We start from the raw sequence: 23178 nt of genomic DNA, 5'->3' as shown, positions 1-23178 counted from the left end.
CACACATGAAAGAATTACTAGAGTTAAAACTCTAGAATTAACTTATTGATAGCCCGATGAATTTAAAATAAAACTAGATAAATCAATAAGTAAATGAACTCAAATTCACTCATGTAACCTAAACTACCCTTGTTGCTCGAACTTCTCTTGCGGTCTGATTTTTACTGTTTTAAATATTAATTTCTCTTTGTAGAAAATTCTGATTACCAAAATTATTTTATAATTATATAACTTTAATATAAAAAACTCCATATAGAGGTATAAATAGCAAAAAAACAACGGCTAGTAAGATAAGTTTGAAAGAAAAAAGATATATACAAACCTAAACTACTCGAGATGATAGATAAAAAAGCAATATTAATTAGAGACGACACAACCATGGATTAAATGGGAACTCGTTGTGGAATTGCAGCAGATTGGAAGGATTCATAGGTTTTTGTTACTTTTTACACCTCATATTTTGCAAATTAACATAGATTTAGAACAAGAATTAATTTTTTCCAAGAGGGTAGTCATGAAAAGAAAAAAAAATTATTAAAGTTTGAGGAGATTGCTGTCGCGGTATGGCACACAGTAAGAAATCCAACTTAAAAGGAGAGCAGCATTTGGGATTCGTAATAGCATGAGGTGCACCTTTGCACTGTATATCAAGTCCCAAACTTTAAAAATCAGATGTGAAATCCAGCTACTCGCTTCTTTGCTCAAGTAATGGACGACCTGTACACAACTTCTCCCAGCCAACCAAACGCAGAGGCAGAGAAGAGAATGGTGCTGTTGCCCATGTATTCAACCATTTTCGTTCATCTGCATACTGTAGCAATTTCATAAGTACAAAATCAGACGTAAAAAAAAAACAAGCTTTACGTGTCTGGAAGCTGTGGATGCTAAATATGAAAAGCCTGGAAAAAGCTATCTGCTATTCAGCTAAATGTGGCCAGTCGAAGAGCCTCTTAAAGTAGTTTACCAATAGGCAGGTATATACAGGAGGCTCGTGAATGAGATCTCATAAAAACGCAGTATTCCAAGAGAAAAATGACTCCTAGATAAAATTTCCAACGACCCATCTCAATTTGTTCTGAATGTAACTTCTCATTTGCAGGTTTGACAATGATACGTCTGCCACTCATAAAATTTAAATATATACAAGTTAATAAGAAACTCCAAACATTGGAAGTACCTCAGTCAGAAGTGTACTCTTCTGTGAGTACAAGCACAAGAAAGTGCAGGGTTTGGAAGCATTCACGACCAGCATGGAGATATCCTAGGAGAATACCAAAATAGCAACCTAGGAGGAGGCTTGGAAATTGGCTTCTTCTTTTCATTTCAAGACTGTTCAAATGCCATCTGGAAGCCTGTCAAATCCAGAGACCATTCTTGTTAAAGAAATTGAATATATGAGTTAGAAAATAAACCATGTGGTTTGACCAGAATGATTCTCTTTGACCTTCATTCTCCAGACTTCTGGTGGGTCGTAACCAGTCATTGGAAATGTGGCAAGGATTGAAGCAAATAACTATCAATCTGAATGTTGACCGACCCCAATGTCTTGATGCCCCAAAGCCAGCACTTACAGCGGAAGTGAAACATGATGGAAATGGCAAAAATGATCGATTGAAGGAAACTTCCGAGGAATTAAGTTCATAACAGTAGAATAAGCATAAATAGGAAGATATTTGTTACAGATACAACTGTATTAGGTGTGTGAATGTGTGAATGAGTGAGTTTGTGAGTGAGTGAGTAGGGTTTTTTCCTCATTGTAGATACAACTGTATTAGGTGTGTGAATGAGTGAATGAGGGAGTGAGTGAGTGAGAGAGAGAGAGAGAGAGAGAGAAGGGTTTTTTTTCCCATACAATGAAAAAGATACTTCGTTATTTATAACACTTTGACAGTTCTTGCCTTCCCTCTTGGATATTTGGTGATATATTTGTTGGCTGATTTGCTTGCTCATAAAAAAGTTTGTACTTCCTCTAGTCTCCGACAAAGAACTTTAATAGTATATTCCTAAACAATCAAAAGGAATTAGAATTTGGAGCAGAAGATAACATTTTATTAGGAAGTTACCAAAAGAGAATGAGAAGATTGACTTTCATAGTAATAAACTAGCACAAGTAATTACTCAAAAGTATCCCTCTTCTTATCCCTTCTCAACTAACTAAATCTAGTACAACTAGACACTTTGACAGCCCTAAGGACAGGCTGAATTACCAAATACCTTGTTATGCAAATAACTGTGGAACCTTCAATACTGCTGCTTTATTAACTTGATTAAAAAGGCTGAATCTCCTTAATAAGCATCACGTTAAGCACCTAGCCAATACATCCCAAAAGACCGGCCTGTTAAGAGCGGAAGACATAGGTACTTATCGCCCAGGACCCTAACATTACACCCCCCTTCGCGAGCCGACGTCCACGGCGGCCAGCACCAGCAGTGGCCCACTCAAGCAGCTGCCCCACTCCTAGTGCCCCATCGCAGTTCTCCAGGTCGGCCCCTTCCACTTCGGTAGCACACACCAGGATTCAAACTCGCAACCGAGCGCTAGCTCTAATACTAAATGTTAAGCACCTAGCCAATACATCCCAAAAGACCGGCCTGTTAGGAGCAGAAGACATAGGTACTTAACCTCAGGACCATAACATCAAATATTAAGCACCTAGCCAATACATCCCAAAAGACCGGCCTGTTAGGAGCGAAAGACATAGGTACTTAACCCCAGGACCATAACATCACACCCCACCTTCGTGAGCCGACGACCACGGCGGCGCAACGACACTGGCCCAACTGTGATAATACCTAGACGCGACCTACCAGTAATTTTAATCCAGCCTCTACGACCTACTAGTAATTATAATCCAACCTTTGCGAGCCCCAAAACTCGAACTCGCGACGTGGGAGCCCGCTCTGATACCAAATGTTAAGCACCTAGCCAATACATCCCAAAAGATCGGCATGTTAGGAGCGGAAGACATAGGTACTTAACCCCAAGACCATAACACATCAACAGTATTTTCTCACAGGAGTTTCTGACGGGTTTTTAGCATTGATTCTACTATGTAAAACACTCCATAGGACACATTCACCGCCAGAGCTGACAATGATACTGACCAACCTTCCCACTTTTGATGCATTGAACAAATTTGTACCAGAAGTACAGATTTTAACTAGCCTCTGTATTATGGCAAGTATATTATAATTACCGATTCAACTACTTGTAAAATTGTTCAACTCATCAACTCATAAAATGACATAACCCTTAGTGAAAAAATAAAATTTCAGACATAAATAGAGCAACCTAGCATGACAGAGTTGATAATAACTAACCTCCAGCAGCCACAGCTCATGCAGGAACAGCCGTTTTCTCTTGGACAATGTAGAGAAATCCAGAAATATCTCAGCAGTCTCGTACTAATTCTCATCTGCAGAATTCAACCTCAGTTAGAAGTCCAATATATGCACTTCAAACCACACTGATGCATGAAAACTTTAAAGAAAGCACTAACCATTGATTCGTGATATTGTACCAAATATCTGACACCAATATGACTCTTATATATTTGATAGAGATCAATGAACACTTTAAAATTCAACTTGTGCCATCAAAAGAATCTTGTGCTCTTTACTTCACGTCTCTACCAAGGATTCTTCAAATGCAGCCGCACCTCTTCAACAGGATTCATTGAACTGAGTACAACAGGTTCTGGCCTTCGCAAGATACTTCCTGACAGAATGTACAGCCTGACTTTAAAAAAAATTGAGGTGGAATATACACATTCAACATTGATCATGAACCAACAAAATATACAAGCAACCTCACTAGTAAAACATTAAGCTTCATTGAGTTTTTCTTCAAAAGGTATTCAGAATACCTACAGGATGCATGGATCTTTAGGTAGCTATAACTTTTTTTATTTGATCAATGCTTGGGATGATCTTGGAAAGCAGTCTAAAAGGAGGCTTTGTAGTAGCACTAGGATCATCTCCATGAGGATGAGGAAGACTCTCAAGTTCATTCTCCAGTACAGTATAAGCATCTGCAAATGCCTGTATAGAGCAATATATTACTATAAAAACAATAAGCATGAAAAAAACACATGTTCTGTTTCTTCAACAAAATATTGCACACGAAAAAGAAATCTGCTTGCAGGGCAATATCCTGAATACCAAAATTTTCCTAAAGTAAAGAACCATAATGCCAAAAGAAATTTGCATCGCTGTAGTCTCTGTCATCCATCAGTTTGTCCACTTCTCTAGACTCCATTAGACACAGAGACAAAGTAGAAGCTTACCTTGATGCATTGATGAATACGGAAACAATTCCTTCCAACATTATTAATTGGACAAAGTGGATCATCAATATGAAGTGGATCAATGCTACAAAACAAACAAAGGAAAAATAGTGAGACATAAGAAAGCAGAAACTTGAAAGTTGGTAGAACTTTTACAGTGTCTGCCTCAGCCAAACCATAAAAATACCTGTGTCCTCGTTCTCTATTTACATAAATCCCACTTCCTTGAATTGAAATACGCATCTGCCGTGGGTCAAACACATTCCTAGACAATACCACCACCACATCATTAGGGTAAATAAGGAGCTACAGCCACCTGTGGGGCTTATATGAAGGAATAAGCAACTCAATCCCATAAGAGGAACAGCAAATGCTTTTTGGTGAATGTCCAGTTAATACTGAAGAAAGATAAGATAAAAATAGCTTACATACATACCCAAAGAAATAAAGAAAATCCATCAATAGGCTTCCTAGTTTCTGCAAGAGGAATTTTTTTATTAAGAATAGTACAGGAGGTCCATATAAATAATTCTTTGCCAGAAAAGAACCATGCAAAATAAATAAGCAGTTGAGTAACAATAAAAACTAACATTATATTTCCAGTTCATGTGTTTTGTATGATGAACCTAGATGCAAGCATTACTCTTAATTAGGGCTGTCAATGGGTTCAAACCCGACGGCTTAGGGGGGGTTAGTCCACAATGAAGTGGAATGAATTCCCCCGGCATTACTTAGTTCATTAAATAATGGCGTTAGTGTAGAATGAATTACATTAAAGTGAGATTACACCACTTCATTCGCTTAGGCAAAAATCGGGGAAAACTGATTCATACCTATTTTTCGAATCAACCGATTGAAGCGCGCGACACGCGTTGCTCCTTCCCCTCTCCCCCTGCGATCCTTCAGCAAAGTTTTTTTTCTCCTCCCTCTTCCCCCACCCCCGTTGGCCTTCCTCCCTCTCGGCCTCCCTCTCCTCTCCCTCTCGACCTCCGTCGCAGAGCCTCTCGGCCTCCCTCTCTTCATTTTTTGTTAATATATTATTAATTAATAATATGTAAAATATATATTATGTTATTGATAAATTAATATATTTATTATGTATTTTTTATTTTGTATTAAAATAGTGAGTTTTAATGTTAAACTATATCTTATGTTATTAAAAAATAATTTATTTATTTATTATATTCACTTATGTTATTTTTAACTTTTTTATTTATTTTAAATAATTTATTCTAGTCACATGTAATTATTGTTTTAATTTATAATAAACTATAATCATTAAGTAATGTAATATAGTTTTTCATTAATTAGGATATTAATATATTCTAATACTACACATTAAATCACTTATAAGTGTAGTAACCATGTTTATTTTGGTTAATTATTTGTTTAGGTATATATTCTATTTAAGTATATTATAAAAGATTACTCATTCTCTTCTTTATATCATACTTTTCATTTGGGGGCATTAACACTGGAATCTGTTTTCTAGTGCACTTGAACTCGTCTACACTAACACCCAAAGATGAGTTGAAGTTGAATCAATTCATTTAAGTTCAATTCAATTCTTCACTTCAATTCAAGTTCTTTGTGGACTAACCCCCCCTTAGTTGAAAACCTGAATCAAACCCATTAAGAAACGGGCACCCAATAAAAGTCTTATTGGGTAATGTTACAATGAGTTGTATAATTTGTTAATTTGTTACCGTAATTTTAGGATCTGTTTATCAAAACGATTTGTTTCCCTGATTTTAGGATCTAATTTGGACCTAATTTTAGGTTGTAATTGTATCGATAAATAGCCTCCATTTGAGAGAAGAATACATCGGAAAAATTATTCTTTTGAGACTTTGTTTGACATGGTATCAGTGCAGGAGAATTCTCTTCTCCTTCCAATCGCTGAAGAGCTAGTGCTCCCGTTTTCATCTCCGTCGCCTGCAAAAGCCGTTGGAAAAAAAAAAAAAAAACAGAGCAGAAGTTTTGTTTTTTGTTGTGCCCCACGGAGAAGTTCTAGTGCCAAACCACCTTTCAGTGCTCCCATAAAACATCACCGTTGCCACCCGAACTCCGCCGAAAGCTAGCGCCGAACCACCTTGCGACCTGCACCAACGTCACCGACGAAGAAGACGAAGGTGCGATCGTTTTAATTTTCACGCTCCTCTCGGTCATCATCGTAACACAGACTCGCCGCCACCCAAAAGCCACCGCCGAACCACTGCTCGGCCTTCCAGCTAGAAGGAGCAGTGTTGTCTCCACACTGTCTCGACGAAGACGAAGGTACGGAAAAAAAAATATTTTTTTGCGTAAATTAGGTCCGTTGGTTTATTATTCGCCGAGCGACTTGAGCTCGGACCAAATCACGTTCAAAGGCCCAAACCGGGTCAACCCAACAAATAGAAAGCGGAATCCACCGCCGCTGCACAATCCGTTGTTGCCGCCATTGTTGTTGGCTCTACGAAGAATCGAAACTCTCCGTCGAATTTTTTTGTTCTCGAATTTCATCACCCTCGTAAAACTATTGTGAATTTGATGGCTACCACTACAGGTGCATCAACCGAACTTATCCCAGCACCAACACCACAGATTATCGTACACCAAGACAATTTTGCCTTTCCAACTGGAATCATCCTCGATGAGACCAATTACCCAGTATGGTCTCAGCTCATGGAGATGCGTATTGGCGCTCGCAACAAAGCTAGATATCTCACTGGAGAAATGAAAAAACCAGAATCTGGAGATCCCAATTGACCGTTCTTTCCTGAGATGTAGTTCTACGATCAATCTCCTAGAAAATAGCAACAAGTTCATTATAGTACGTTGATAATGGTCTATGATTTTGTTTGGTAGAAAAAGACCTCTGGTTCAACTCAAATATATAGGTTTCGTCTAATCCATCATAGAACCTTTTTTATATAGCTTCCCATATCTCCTTGGCGGTGGAGAGGCGGATAAATCATTGCATTAGCGATAGACTTATTGAGTCAATAAGCCAACTTTTCACTCTTTGATTTTCAGTAATCCATGCGCCAAGAATTCTCTGCAAATTCTAAGAATGGAACGTGGATTATTAATACAGGTGCATCCGATCACATGACGAGGGATTCCAGTCAGTTAAAATTTGTCCTACCTTCTCCTCAATCCGTTATTTCCACAGACAATAGTAGTACCTCTCCTATTACTGGGGAAGGATCTATTATCTTGTCTAATAATCTTACATTAGATATTGTCCTTGTTGTTCCATCTCTTGAATACAATCTTTTGTCTGTTAGCCAAATTACTTCAACTCTTGCTTGTACTATAACTTTTTGGCCCTCATTTTGTGTCTTTCAGGACATTCTAACTTAGAATATTCTTGGTTATGGTGTTAGACGGGGCAAACTCTACTATTTGGAGTTAACAGAGAATGGGGGATCGAAAATCAGTTAGGCAAATCAAGCTAGTAGTAAAGACAGTGCTCAAGCAACTAATGGTTATGGCACCAAATATTCGGTCATCTTTCCTTTGGTTATCTTAAGAAATTACAACCACAACTTTTTTAATGTTTGAATGATTTTGAATTTCATTGTGACACTTGTGGACTGGCTAAGAGCCAGCGTATCTCTTATTTACCGAGTTTGAATAAAAGTTCTGAACCTTTTGAGGTTATTCATTCTGATGTTTAGGGTCTTGCAAAAGTTGCCTCTATTTCTAGAGCTCGTTACTTTGTGACATTTATTGATGAATGCACTCGAATGATTTGGGTATCATTGCTCATAAAAAAAGTGTTGTGTGTCTAGTATTTCAGAAATTTCACCAAATGATACACACTCAGTACCAAAAGCAGATTCGTGTTTTGCAATCTGACAATGGTACTGAGTTTGTTGATGCTTCTCTCGGTAATTTTCTAAATAATCATGGAATTCGTCATCAGACCTCATGCACCTATACTCCCCAACAAAATGGATTAGCAGAGAGGAAGAATAGACAACTTTTGGAAGTAGTGTGTGCTTCCCTGTTTGGCATAAACATGCCTCGATTTTATTGGGGCGAAGTTATCAAATCTACTGTCTACCTCATCAATCAAACACCTTATCGAGTAATAGACTTTCAAACTCCTCAACACAAATTGCAATCCCTAATTTTCATTCCCCATCTTCCGAATCTTGAACCCCGGGTTTTCGGGTGTACCGTATATATTCATACCCAAAAATCTTGCGAAATAAATTTGATCCATGTGCCAAACGATGTGTTTTTGTTGGCTATTCTGAATTTCAAAAAGGAAATCAATGCTATGATCCACACACCCGAAAGCTCCATGTGATTCTAGATGCCTCTTTCCATGAATTAGTGCACTCAAGGGGAGTCTCTCGGAATTCTCTTCAGGGGGAGAGCTCAAGTGAAGAGAATGTTCAACAAGAGAATAGCGAAGGTGCTGAGTTTATTGAGTTAGAAGCGGTGAATGAATGTTTTAAGTAACCAGGTAGTCATGATGTGCAACAAGACTGTGATCACAATCACAACCATAAAGCCGAGAGTGAATCCTTAATTTCTCCTAAAGAACCCTCAGAGTTGCCTCCGTCCGCACCATCAACTGAAGAATCAATCCAGAATGTTCCTCCTCAGGTAAATACAAATCTTGTGTTTGATGAGTCGAATGAAACATGTGTTCCTATAGAAAATATAACTCCTAGATATCCACAAAGATTGAATAGGGGAGTTCCACAAAAACAGTATGAATCTGATCCTGAAGCCAAGACCAAATACTCAATCAACAACTATGTGTCCTCCCATACGTTGATTAAATCGTATGCATTTACTGTTTATCAATTATCTAGAGTTTCTATTCCTAGTAATGTGCAGGATGCATTAGCTGATCCAAAATGGAGAAAGGCGATGAACGAAGAGATGGAGGCTCTACAAAGGAATGCCACTTGGGAACTTGTTCCACAGCCTAAAGGAATGAAGACAATTGGATGTCGATGTGTGTTTATGGTGAAACTTAAATCGGATGAAAATATTGAAAAGATATAAAGCTCAGCTAGTTGCGAAGGGATATAAGCAAAGGTATGGGGTAGACTATCAGGATACTTTTGCACCAGTAGTTAAGATCAATACAATTCACATTCTTATATCTATAGCAACAAATCGAGATTGGCCTCTATAACAATTTGATGTTAAAAATGTTTTTCTCAATAGAGACTTAGAAGAAGAAGTCTATATGGAGCTACCACCAGGAGTTAAAAGTAGTTCTTTGTGTCAAGGTAAAGTTTGTAAATTGAAGAAGTCATTGTAGGGGCTGAAACAGTTACCTAGAGCATGGTTTGGGAGATTCTCGATTACAATGAAGGAGTTTGGCTATAAGCAAAGTAACTCAGATTATACTTTGTTTATAAAACGCAAAGAAGGAAAAATAACAACTTTCATTGTGTATGTTGATGTTATGGTCTTGACAGGAGATGACCCAGGTGAAATGCAAGCTTTACAGGAGTATTTAGCCACTAAATTCGAATTGAACGATCTTGGACAGGTTAAATATTTTTTGGGAATTGAGGTAGCAAGATCAAAGCATGGAGTCTTCCTTTCATAGTGAAAATATGTGTTAGATCTTCTATCCGAAACCGGAATGCTTGATTGTAAACCAGTAGAGACGCCCATAGAAATGAATCATAAGCTCAAAATTCTCCCAGATCAAACCCCAACAGACAAAGGGCGTTATCAACAATTAGTTGGAAGATTAATCTACCTATCACACACAAGGCCAGATGTAGCATATGCGGTGAGCGTTGTGAGTTAATTCATGCATGCACCAAGTGAAAAACATATGGAAGCGGTCTATCGAATCTTGAGATACTTAAAGAGTGCTCCAGGAAAAAGGTTTATTATTCTCAAAAAAAGGTATCTCTAACATTGAAGGATACACAGATTCTGATTGGGCAGGTGATCAGACAACCAGAAGATCCACGTCTAGTTACTTTACTTTTGTGGAAGGTAATCTTGTCACTTGGAAAAGCAAAAAACAAAAGATAGTATCAAGATCAAGTGTTGAAGCTGAATTTTGAGGCATGGCTCATGGTGTATGCGAATTGTTATGGATAAGAAATATACTAAGGGACTTAGGGATTGAATATGTTGAACCTATGAATCTCCACTGTGATAATAAGGCAGCCATCGAAATTGCACAAAATTCTGTTCAACATGATCGCACTAAACATTTTGAAGTTGATCGTCATTTCATCAAGGAAAACTTCGATGCAAAGATTATACAATTTCTTTTTATTCAATCCGAGAGTCAGCTGGCTGATATGCTCACGAAGGCAGTATCAGGGAAGGTATTTCATGGTATAATTGACAAGTTGGACATGATCGACATCCATGCACCAACATGAGGGGGAGTGTTGCAATGAGATGTACAATTTGTTAATTTGTTACCGTAATTTTAGGATTTGTATATCAAAACGATTTGTTTCCCTAATTTTCCCTGATTTTAGGATCTGATTTGGACCTAATTTTAGGTTGTAATTGTATTGATAAATAGCCTCCATTTGAGAGAAGAATACATCAAAAAATTATTCTTTTGAGACTCTGTTTGACAAGTAACTATTTCTTAACGGGTTCGGGTTTGGGTATGGATTTTACCCAATAAGTTAACAAGTTTTATAAAAAACTCGTTCAATGAGTTGCTAACACAATGGGTAGTTTTTATATTAGATTACACACATATACATACATTTTTTTTATAATTGAATTTTTACATACAAAATGTAACACATGCATGCACGTGCACACACACGCGCTCACTCTAGGCGCGTGTGCAAACACATTCACATACTTGTGGCCTAGGCTCATATTCACACACACACATGGGCCCACACAAAATCATATATGCATCTAGGCCCATACACACTCTAACCCACACATGCATGAGCCCATACACAATCATAAACTAATGGGCTCACATCATCATACACATATGAGTCCACACACACTTAAACTCAAACACACATGGTCCCACACACAATCATAGACATCTAGACCTAGGTAGTCATTCACATTTGGGCCCACACACACTTATAACTAAAATATGCACACACACACACACACACACATTTATACAACGCATGAGCTCACACACGTGTAGGCTCATACATATAACACTTGTTGCTCCCCATTACACATGCATGCACAAGTGGCTCCACACACATACGCAAATGTGTGAGACTACACTTAAATACATGTGTGAGTCTACAAATGCACACATATTTGACATATGGTTATGTGCCCACTCACACATGTCGGCTCATATTGCACATGCATGCACTTGTAAACAAGACTATTTTTTGTTATTTTATATAATACTAAATGCATAAATTATATACAATAATATTTTTATTATACTATATTGTATTAAATTCATAAAGTGTATATAAAGGTATTTTTGTCATTTTAATGTATGAAATGCATTTAATTAAAATCATTTTTGTTAACAAGTTATTAATAGGTTTCCATTAACTAACTACTAAGCTTATCAAGTATTTATTAAGAACACAATATGGTTATTCTTACTTGATACCCATTGAGTTTTTTTAATAATTTGGACTTAGGGTTTTAGGGTTTTTTAACCCAACCAATTGACAGCCCTACTCTTAATACCTGCACAAGCATAATTTTTGTCTAATACTTAATGATTTTTTTTTTTAATAAAGATGTAGTTATATTAACAAGAGAAAATTTACAAAGGAAGAGGGAGCAGATCCCTAACAACAAGAGATTGCAGGGACGCTCCCTACTTGGCTAGCACATCTACTGCCAAATTTGCAGATCTCGGAATTTGAGAACAAATACAAGAGAGAAGTGAGGTAATATCTAAAATCTCTCGAAAGATGTCCCAATGGCGCCACGGTGGAGGGGAAGCACACTCGCACCATCCAATGACCACCTTCAAGTCTCCTTCAATGTGAATGGGACCACTGCAATTGTCTCTTGAAACACATAGCCCATTGAGGAGGCCATAGAGTTCAGCCAACGTTAAATCAGAAATGCTTAACGAGCCCGCATAAGAGAACACTGATTGCCAAATGGATCCGAAATAACTCCCCCAAAACCAGCAATCCCGGATTGTTGAGAGAAGAGCCATCAAAATTTGACTTTAGGTAACCAACTTCTGAGGGAGTCCACTCCTGCATAACTTGAATCTTGGTCACAAAGTGCACCTTTGCCAAATTGCTCCAGTTATCACGAATAGAGGTACCCTTGAAGGAGGAAAAATATTTCTTAGTTATGAGCCAGGTGGAGATTTGCCCCGACACCTTGTCCACTACTCTTACCTCTGATTCACTTCTAGCATCGAAACGCCTCCGGTAACGCTCATTCCAAAGCCCCCACAGTATGAAACTGGCACAGGCAGAAATCATCACTTTATCGAGACTAGGAAGGAGATAGCCACTGATCGACTTGCAGAAGGAGATCAAATCAGCTGATATACAGAATTGCAGCCCCAACTTGTAGAGGACAGAGGTCTGCACATTCCATGAGAAGGAGCACTATAGAAGAATATGATTGGTGGTTTCAGCCTCAGCATTGCAAAAAGGATAGAGGGGGTCGATAGATGGGTGGCCCCTTCTTCTAAGCACATTTGTCGTGAGAATCTTACTTTGGCAAGCGCTCCACATGAAGAATTTTATCTTTGGAGGTGCATAGAGACGGCATACAAAGCAGATATCATGCTCCCTTTGCGTCGAATCCCAACCATTAATGTAACTGTATGCAAATGAAACTGAGAATGTGCCGTTTTTGTCAGGCTACCAAATGAGCTAGTCCGCATCGAAAGGTCTCATTCTAACGGAATTCAAAAAATCCAATAAACGGCTCACTTCCAAGGCTTCCGAGTCAGAAAGACCCCTTCGGAGATGTAGGCTCAGACCACCCCCCTCAAAAGCATCGGCTACTGATATCTCCCTTTGTGTAGAAAGGAGGAATAGATTCCTTAAGGAGTTCCGCAAAGGTTCCTGCCCTGTCCACCAATCATGCTAAAATTTAAGAGATCTACCGCTTCCAACAAAGAATCTACTGGCTGAGGAAAATTTCTAAAGAAGTGAGTACAGTGATCTCCATATTGAGGATAGCCCTCTCCGATTTCCACCAGACATCCACCATGGAGAATTCCAACCCAACTTGACACGAACCATATCTTTCCAAAGGTTAGAAGAAATAGTGTTGAACTTCCATATCCATTTAAGGAGCAAAGCTTGGTTCATTTCCTTTGATTTCCGAATCCCCAGTCCACCCAATCTCTTTAGCAGACATACTTCATCCCATCTGACCAGGTGATATTTAAATGAATCACTTGACCCCCTTCAAAGAAACCTTCTTTTCATCTTATCCATGGCATTACATACGGAAGAAGGGCAAGGCATAAAGGACAAAGCATAATTTGGGATGCCCACAATACAAGACTTAAGGAGGATTAGCCTTCAATACTTAATGATTTTCTCCTATTCTGAATGCAAATCCTGAAGATTTATTTTAGCACTAAGTAATTCAAAGAAACTGCAAATAGATCATATTCAAGTTCAACTCAGAACCCCAATAAATCAAATTTTATTGTTGCTTCAAATCCAGCAATAGAACTTGCCCAGATGACTGCGAATAGAGTATTGTATTGTGCATGGACATCATATAATCATCATCATTATCATCATCCTCCTTCCAGCCTCTCAACCATAGGTGTCATCCTACTTATTTTCAGCCTTACCCTACTTCTCAGCCTATCAAACTACTTAAAACCCTTCTTAAAGTACTTTCATGTGGTTTGTGTCTTTGGCTCAATGGCGAACAGGGGTTTCTATTGCGAGGTCTTGGGGATCAGGTCTTGGGTCAAGTATGATCAAGTTTTGGTTCATCATCATCCTTCCAGCCTCTCAACCATAGGTGTGATCCTACTTAGTTTCGGCCTTCCCCTACCTCCCACTTAAAACCCTTCTTAAAGTACTTTCATGTGGTTTGTGTCTTTGGCTCAATGGCCAACAGAGGGGTTTCTATTGTGAGGTCTTGGGTCAAGTATGATCAGGTTTGGGAAGAGTGTGTGTGTGTCACAAACATCCAAATAAATGATAGTCATGCACATAGTAGGACAAACAAAGGATTTCCTTCGCGTTCCTGTTACACCAACAAAAATAAACCAATATAACAGTCTTACCTGTTTAAGAGGAAAAGTAATGGTAACATAAGAACAAGAAAAATCAGATGCTGAGCAAGCCCCAAGTGTAGACAAAGTATTTCATTATCTTCTTTTTCAAATGAAGTATTTCATTATCTTTATTGTGACAAACTCACATAAGATCCCACATTGGAATAAAAGACCACCCAGTGCTCCTACATGGGGCAGTGGGATAATATTAAGCATCAAAAGCCTATGGATATATTGATTAAATGCAACATACACAACCATTTGCAAAGTTAGCATGGAAGGAGTCGAGGATATCTAAAATTATACAGACAGACATGAATCTCATCCATAACAGCAAATGGGCATCAATACATTACTTGGTTAATAGTGCGGCAGACATGGTGTTCATGCTGAAGAAATCGTGTAATCAATAACACCTGCATAATGTGAAGAAGTATGTCAGTTATGTCCAAAAGTTCCAAGAGCAGACGCCAAAATTAGATTGAAGGAAAAGAAGAAATGAGAAAATTGCTGGTTAAAATCCAGATATAAGCTTCCTCTGGGGCAACGGGAATACAGGAAACAAGCTATTCAGGAGGAGAATGTTATACTAGTAAATGTGTAAAACGTGATATAGGGTATTTGGGTCTTTTGATACTGTAATTTTAGTTGTCAGAGGCACATTTCTGTCAGTTTCATGTAACTGTAAGTTATTTTAATAAAAGAGAAGCAGGGGCCATCCATTTTGTCAGTTAGAGAGCCACTCTACTAGCCAAACTTCTTCCTTTCTCTTCTCTCTCTTCTTTTCTCCATTTTCTGCTTCTTCTCTCCTTGATCCTCTTGGTTGATCTCTCTAATCTGTCTACAACATAATACTTTTTTCTTTCAAGGGTAACCAAAATACTGAAACTTACCAAACAATATGAACTCAAACCACCTGAATAGGAACGGTCCAGGCTACGATCAGCCAAAAACTGTTTTAACACCAGGGCAAGAGGTACAGCAGCAGGGAACTGCTCAGTGAGCTCCCTAACCTGTATGTGAAAATTCAACTAAAATAAGAACACTAACAGCATGAATCTCATCAAGCTTGCACAATGACCGAAGAAGAAAATAATTTGTTTGATAAGCATCCTAGCATACTAAGTTTACAACATGAAAAGCAGCAGAGAAGAAGTGTAAGCAAATCAGAAGCCAAGTCTTTTCATCCCGCCATTTTGAGCAATCATTATCCTAGTCAGAAACTTGTCCAGCATTCTTGTCGTCTACATAATTCCGTGCGTAGCAAAGATAATAACTTTTTTAGTATACTACACCCAATACACCCGGCAAGACTTGAACCCAAGATCTCACACCAGAAAGCCTCATGAGCAATGATAATATTGAAGCTCCTAAATTGCTGTTTTTCTTTTTTAGCCTGTGTATATCCTCCTGTAGAGGCTTTTGTTCCATTAACAAATCGATTTCTCAGTGTATTCAGAAAAAAATTGTACTTACATTAGACCCTTTACATCTTCCCAATCTACCTCTAATCTCTTCAACTGATTCTCCCTTAGACATCAGCATATAAAAAGGTCACATTTACAAATAAAATAAAAAAATCCAATGCCTGAATACCTCTGGCAAGACCTGAACCCAAGATCTCACACCCGAAAGCCCCATGAGAAACAATAATATTAAAGCTCCTAAATTGCAGTTTTTCTTTTTTAACCTGTGTAAATCCTCCTGTGGAGGCTTTTGTTCCATTAATAAATCGATTTCTCAGTGTACTCAGAAAAAATTATACTCATTAGACGCTTTAGGTCTTCCCAATCTACCTCTAATCTCTTCAACTGATTTTCCCTTGAGACATCAGCATACGAAAAAGTCACGTCCACAAATAAAAAAATAAATTCCAATGCATAATTTAGAACCACATTAAGAACGCTGAAACAGTTTACAGTTTTTACTTAATACAATGGAAATAACAATACACAAATTGACTTTATCTAAACAAATTGACCTTTTCTAATAAGCTTGCCCTCCATTTCAATACATACATATATATATATATATATATATATATATATATATATATATATATGAGTGTGTGTGTGTGTGTGCCCCAACGTTAAAATTTCAATGAGAATAAATCACTTTCCTTTAATCAAAATACTGGGATAGCCAAAGTTAAAAAAATTTGAAAAGAATCTAAAGAATCACCAGTTCGGTTGTTTGAAGTCCAGTATGAGATGGTGACTTGAAACTAATGTCAAGACGAACTGATTTCCAATCCTTAACATCCCCAGCTTTCAACTTCTTCCCTGACAGAGACGAACCACCATCTGTACCAAGTAAGTTTGAAAGAGGTAGACCACTTTGATCCAACTCAACATTTGATAACTTCCCAATTGATAAGCCTCCACTAGAAGTAACAAGATCCTGAGGCACTTCAACCACTAGCATGATAAGAGGAATCTGAAACAAAATGGCGCAGCGTATGGTAAGAATCAGAAGAAAGATATTAGCTTATAATAATACTAGATAGAGAGAGCAAGCTTTGAACATCTTACAGCAGTATTTTCTATGGTTTTAAGAGAATCATTCTTAACCCACTCTTGGTTCGCAAGGTATCTAGCTGCATGCTGGAACCCCAAATTATAATGGTGTAAGTATTTGTGTGAATTGATTAAAAAGAAAAGATAATTAGACTCCATTCAGGAGCCAAGAACCAATAACAGGAAGAGTTCCCAAAAGGAGAGGAAAAAAAGGGCACAATCACAGGATTCTCAGTCCAAGGTTTTGTCCAGAATTTTGTTTTTTGGATAAACCTAATGACCACAAGAAGAAATCAGTAAACAGTGAATAATGGTAAAAAATGTTCACATGCACACACCTGAAGGCAGGTTTCTTTGATTCCATTGCGACCCTCCAAAATCCCAGCTTCCTTGATAGGTTCCTACAGGATATATTCCATTTGCAAGTTTTCAAAAAGAACCAACAAAAAAACAGACTACTTAGTAAGCATTTTACCACTTATTGTTCTTACCAAGTTTCTCACGGGAGGAAGCCGTACCACAAGGTCCACATCACTGGTTGGAAGAGCCAAACCAGTTGCATTTGACCCAAAGATGTTTATCCTGGATCTCGGCCAGAGTACTTGTAGAGAACGAGCAACCCTCTTGACAGCCCAAGTAATGTAGGGCTTCTTAATCAGATTATCCACAGCAATCTGAAACAATGAAATATATTATAAAGCAATTACATATTGGAGAAACAAACGTCAGATTGCCATAAATTCATTAAGCTTCAGAAAACATCCAAACTGACATGAAAAGATACCTGTTTGCAAAAGGAATCAATCTCCTCGTGAAGGAGATTATGCATCAAAGACAAAGACATCTTCCGAGCAGGGCAACTCTGTGACTCAGGAGGTTGAAGGGATAATGTCACATCTGGCTGTGATGTAAAACTTTGCCAGCATTCAGAAAGCGACAGAACACTAAAACATAACAGAAGTCGCAGAACAGTGCATGCAGGACTAGTGTGAAATTTGCTATGCAATTTACGAATATTTGGCGATACAATCTGCACCATTTTGGCATTAAGATTATAGATGTCAAACTACAGAGTCTACTGGAAGGTCTTAAGCTTGTTGCCAGCACTGGAGCAGATTTTGTTTAGGGAAGGGTGAGTTGATAATGGTCATCAATCTCCTCCATGGCAATTTTTAATATAATGGACAAGGTCCAAGATATTAGCCACTGTACAAGGATCTCCTAATTAACCCTCCCTAAACCTAATAGCTTGCTCTAACTATATAAAATCATTTTAGAGCAAACATCTTCAATTGGCATCTTCTTGTGGATTCTTTGGCCTTTTTCACTTAGATTTAGATTTTAGTTTTTCCATAATTGTATTTTATGTGCTTAGACAATTTTTCAAAATTGATCTAAGACAAACAAACCTACATCCTCTGAAGATTAAGTCATACAAAATGGGACTTACATGTTCTTGATCAACAGCTAGATGAGAAAGTGGAATCAGGCAGTCTTGGACTAAAGATCCCGGTAAGGGCTGAATCATCTGAGTGGAACCTAGGCTTTTATTTCTCCATGATGGCCAAAAAACTTCAGGAGCATCCATACATATGCGAGTGTCCTCATAATTCCCATCATGGTACCAATTTCTCATACCCCAATTCCTTGGGCTAGAACTACCAGATCTCACAGCTGGAAAGCCTCTTTGCTTCCTAGATTCACCAACGGGAGATGGAGGAGCTGGAGCTGGAGCTCGTGGAACACAAAGCACAACAGGTGATGGTGGTCTCTTAATTCGAGGAGTTTCCCGCCTAGAAGGAGGTACGCAAGGGCTCTTTTGTTCATGACAAAGCTTAAACTCCGAACCAGATCCCTTTCTTGATATATTTGAAACAATTATGGGTCGTAACATGGGGTTACAATGAGAGTCCCCAATCAACCCTTCCATGACACCACAACTGGATTTGCTCACAGATCCAGAGGCATTCTCCTCTGACATGACATCATTTGTTGTTATATCACCTCTTGACATCACATAACCAAGTGACTGGTGGGCAGGACCCAAGGAATCAAAGGGTGAACAAAAAGAAGCAGAAGTTGGAGAAGCCAGACCATTATAAGGAGGAGGCAAGCCAACCATATCGTCAATGGTTCTGTTGAGTTCTGCTTCACGCCAAGCCCAAGAGCTGTCTTCTGAACTTAGAGAAGGAGGGCGGGAAACACCTGCGGCCCCATGATCAGAAGTGTTCCAGTACATAATCCCTCCACCAAAAAATTGATTGTAATCTCTGCCAGAAAATGCTTGCACTCCAGACTCTACTTCAGTGTTCCAACGGGACATCTCACAGTCATCTGCTAAATCCAATTCAGATTTTGTCTCAGAAGATTCAATTGATAGAGGCCAATCTAAACTTCCTGGCAAGGGAAGAGAGGGCACTATCCGACCAAATCCTGCTTCCACTAATGTTTTTCTTGCCTGATGCCTCGCAGAGAGAAAAGATTGATGCAAGTGGTTGTGCCAGTTGAAGCCTACTTCTAAATGTAACCTATCTGTGGCAGCTGGGAGATGTGTAGAGTTGAGAGATGGAAAATAAACAGGTGTTAAGCTTGGCCATTCATATGAGATACCACCCACTGAAGTAGGTAGACCATGACCACAATTGCTTTTGGTTTCCTTTTTCTGAAGTAATGCAGTTGCACCAATATCAAAAGTACCTTCATTCACTTCTGTAGAAACTAAACCTACAGCAGAGTCATGTGTGTCGGAATTTTGGCATCCAAACTCCTTTTTTTGAAGATCTTTTGCTTCTGAACCTGCAACAACAGGATCCTCCTTGATGGTTATGATTGCTTTTAAGCCTTTGTCGAATTCAGGCTTATCGGCAGTATATAAATTGTCATGATTTGCCAATGAACTGTCTTTTGTAGAAGAATAAATTGATTGGTGCTGAGAACTTGAAGCATCGAGTAACTGATCAATTGCCGGATATTCGCATTTTGATGTATCAGATATGGCAGTCTTCATGGCACAAGGCTTATCAGCAGCCTTGACAACACTAGAATTGGATACTGTATTTTCATCAATAGAAAAAAAATCTGATTGGTGATTACCCATTGAAACATTTCCATTAGGTGACAAAGAGCCACGGCATGAAGTGGTAGATAAGGCAATATTGAGGATGTTTTCTTCAGGTTTTTCAACTGCAGCTCCTTTTGAACGCAATTTGTTACGCCTACTATTACTTTTTTCAGTCTTCTTTCCAACTCGAGTTTTGCATCCACCAACTCCCTCAGAACGTCCCTATGCAAGAAGAACAGTAAATAAATATTTTGCATGATGAAACAGTCTTAAAGAACAACTTTGCAAGTAAGAAGAACAAATGAGGTTACTACCCCTGATGTCGAGATTGGTTCACATGTATCCTTTTTGCCAGGAACGGTAGCATTTAAAGCATCCACTGGTACAGGCTGACATGCAAACCTATCCTTAGTCCCATTTACCTGAAAACAAGTCCTTAGCCACAATTAAAATAAGCTTGTGATTTAGTCAACTAATCAATGCAATAAGTGCTGATAATACCGTAGGTGGTTTTTCAGGTCTGACAGACTTTGGGATAGTATTATGTTTTTTCAAATTCTGACCTCTGTTCTTCCCTTTGCCTATAGGTTTATTGACTGGGACCTTCAAACTTTCATCCCTCAGAAGTTCAAGCTGTAAATACTTGCTTGACACCACCATGAGGACCCCCCTCAATCTTCTCAAAATGCAATCTGAAACTGTACTCACAGAACCTAATGTACTAAAAAAAAGCTTTTCATTTTCAGTCTTGGACAGCTTGCACACTGATAACATGGTAGATATATCCCGAAGCACAAGTAAATTACTAAGTGCATTGGCCAACTGATAAGGCTTTCCAGAAACTGAGGCAGGAATTATGCCCAAAACGAAATCTACATTATATCTTTCATGCAATGCTGTGGGTACATGTCTAAGTCTCCTGTTGCTTCCTGCACTGAAGGACCGCATTTCACCCCTCGAGATATCATTTGCTCCCTTAACAATCTTGAATGCCTGACAACTTACAATATTCAAAAGTCATGACTCGTCAATCCGCAAAAACAGAATATCTTTAAAATTTCAAATTTCAAATTTTAAAGGATGAATAAAGAAATGGATGCAGCAATTATTGAGTACATAAAAAAATAATGCAAAAAAAATCAAATAGTCGAATTAATGAATAATGAAATGACTTTTGAGGATGTATACCGTAATGAATGCCATTTCATTCTTCAGTTTATATTGTTATGCAGTTAGATCTGTTTCCAACATTGTCCTGTCCAATGGTTCATCTCAAGAACGGCAATTTTTTCCTAATTAGCTTCAATACAAGTATCATCACATTATTATTTGTTTTCTTAAAATTCACTCTGAGCTGAAAGTTCATTTTCAAATCAAAAGTCTGTTACGTGTCTGAATGTTGCTGTTACTCCACCAAGAGGGTTGGTTCAACATTTGCCACATTACAACAATTGCAATTTACATGACAGAGGTTTATCAGTCTTGCTGAGAAAAACAACACAAGTTCTCCGGATTTTCATAGAGTTTGTATATTCATGGACCTAATCACAGAACGCCCGCATGCTTTCATGCGTGAAGCAGAAATGCCCCTCATCAATAGGCAGTAACATATTTTCCTAAATTGGACCATCATTGACATCATGGTACTGTCAACACCGATACACATTTGCAATTTTCATCATCTCTGGAAAAACTAAAATACTGGAAGTTTTGCCATGTTGTCCTCACATAGGCTCACTAAACTTAAAATTCCAAATGGAAAAGCATGTGAGGGTCTAAATTAGCAGAGTACCAGTGACTTAGCCGTTTTGCCTAAAAACGCTCGAAATATATCATTCCTAAGTCCCGGGTCCAACGCGCTCCACCAATCCAAACATCCCTTTGTCCGCCAAAAGGCATTAGCGGCTACTCCAGCAGCCCCCGCCGCCTTCTCATTGGTCTTGGGACCCCGCTTCTTGGGCCCATTACGATTTCTCCACGACAATCTTAACGCCTGTTCCAGCCGATTGGCCACAAACGCCTCGGCGCTATAATACCCCTTCGCCCGGAGCCACTGGAATTCCAACCACGATGAACCCAATTCCTTATCTTCACCTCTCAGAAAACCCCCGTCGGACACCCCGTCAAATACCGCAACGAACCGATCCAAGTCCCCAACAAAGTCCTCCGACACAGTGCATGCATCGATCTCGTCAAGCGAGCAGCATTTTTCAGAAACATCAGCATCTTCACTGGAGGAGAACAACCGCAGGGAGTCAGAAATGCGCCGCTCTGAATCATTCGAGGCGCTCGACCGGGTCAAGAGTCCATGAGATCGACGGAAGCAGAGAGTCGGAAGGGAATCGGAGGGCAGATCCGGAAGAATGATGAAAAAACCGTGGCCGTTTACTCTGAGGCGATTTTGCATTTGGAGGACGACCTGAACGAATTTCGGATCCACGACGGTAAGCGCTGCCTGTCTCTGCGGGATTGACAAAGAGGAAAACCATCGGAGAATGGAATTCCTAGGGTTTGCCAGTAGCGAAGAAGAAGAAGAAGAAGGATGAATGGATGAATTGTAAAGAGAGATGTGAGCAGCGAGAGCGTCTACGAGCTGGTGGGAATCCATCGGTGATTGTTCGTCCTTTCCCCTAGTCCCTGTTATTCGCGTCTTCATTTTCAGCTCCGATACGAGTTTTAATTCCCTCTAATACGCCTGGATGGTCGCGAGAGGGGTGGCATCCAGCCGAGCCGAGCCAAACATGCATATGCTAGAGCCGAGTTTTGTATTTAGCCTAAAATTGTTATTGAGCCAAAATTTTAACCGAGCTCGAGTTGAGTTTCGAGCTTCAACATATATTTAAAAATTTTTAAAAATATATATCAAATAAATTATATATAAAATTATACATATATTTTATATAAAATTGGGCATGACGTCTATATAAAATTAGGCATAACCTATATATATAATACATGTATAAGATTGAGGCATAACCTCTTCTTAAAATTGAACATAATCTATGTATATAATATCCGTATAAAATTCGGCATGACCTCTACTTAAAGTTGGGCATAATCAATATACATAACACTTGCATAAACATTCCATAAACACTCCATAAACACTCCATAAAATTATCTATACATTCCATAAACACTCCATGAAAT

The 23178-nt window shown here is 38.7% G+C and overlaps 1 protein-coding gene across 14 annotated transcripts; it reads right to left on the bottom strand.

The window, feature by feature from the left end:
• Positions 1 to 395: 395 nt before the first annotated feature.
• Positions 396 to 22662, bottom strand: LOC137967211 (uncharacterized). 14 transcript variants are annotated; one of them, XM_068813704.1, is made up of 21 exons: positions 21821 to 22662; positions 20530 to 21021; positions 20343 to 20450; positions 18418 to 20250; positions 17752 to 17868; positions 17459 to 17641; positions 17306 to 17368; positions 16983 to 17054; positions 16633 to 16887; positions 15345 to 15464; positions 14808 to 14867; positions 4723 to 4763; positions 4474 to 4551; positions 4287 to 4371; positions 3871 to 4041; positions 3501 to 3718; positions 3322 to 3416; positions 1853 to 2003; positions 1445 to 1621; positions 1178 to 1352; positions 396 to 811 (listed from the first exon to the last, which is right to left on the bottom strand). In XM_068813704.1, exons 1-15 carry the CDS (start codon positions 22634 to 22636, stop codon positions 3886 to 3888), a joined length of 4479 nt encoding a protein of 1492 aa, XP_068669805.1. In that variant the 5' UTR covers positions 22637 to 22662; the 3' UTR covers positions 396 to 811; positions 1178 to 1352; positions 1445 to 1621; positions 1853 to 2003; positions 3322 to 3416; positions 3501 to 3718; positions 3871 to 3885. The 14 variants fall into 14 exon arrangements, with proteins under 14 accessions (XP_068669805.1, XP_068669806.1, XP_068669804.1 ...); XM_068813705.1 differs by having other exon boundaries at positions 1445 to 1566; XM_068813703.1 differs by having other exon boundaries at positions 1867 to 2003.
• Between the last annotated feature and the right edge of the window lie 516 nt (positions 22663 to 23178).

Source organism: Aristolochia californica, unplaced genomic scaffold (genome assembly GCF_029961685.1).
Source record: "Aristolochia californica isolate CCGP_79_NKW_82.1479 unplaced genomic scaffold, dmAriCali1.0.hap1 SCAF_6, whole genome shotgun sequence".
NCBI lineage: Eukaryota > Viridiplantae > Streptophyta > Magnoliopsida > Piperales > Aristolochiaceae > Aristolochia > Aristolochia californica.
The sequence above is the reverse complement of the archived record's forward strand: the minus strand, read 5'-3'. Positions and strand labels throughout refer to the sequence as shown.

Excerpts from the sequence above, each read along its gene's own strand:
- LOC137967211 (XM_068813702.1), bottom strand. The coding sequence starts at position 22,636 with ATGGATTCCCACCAGCTCGTAGACGCTCTCGCTGCTCACATCTCTCTT. Across the intron at positions 17,369-17,458 it reads TTCCTCCCGTGAGAAACTTG|GAACCTATCAAGGAAGCTGG; the intron begins GTAAGAACAATA and ends TATATCCTGTAG. Across the intron at positions 4,042-4,286 it reads GTATTCATCAATGCATCAAG|GCATTTGCAGATGCTTATAC; the intron begins GTAAGCTTCTAC and ends TGCTCTATACAG.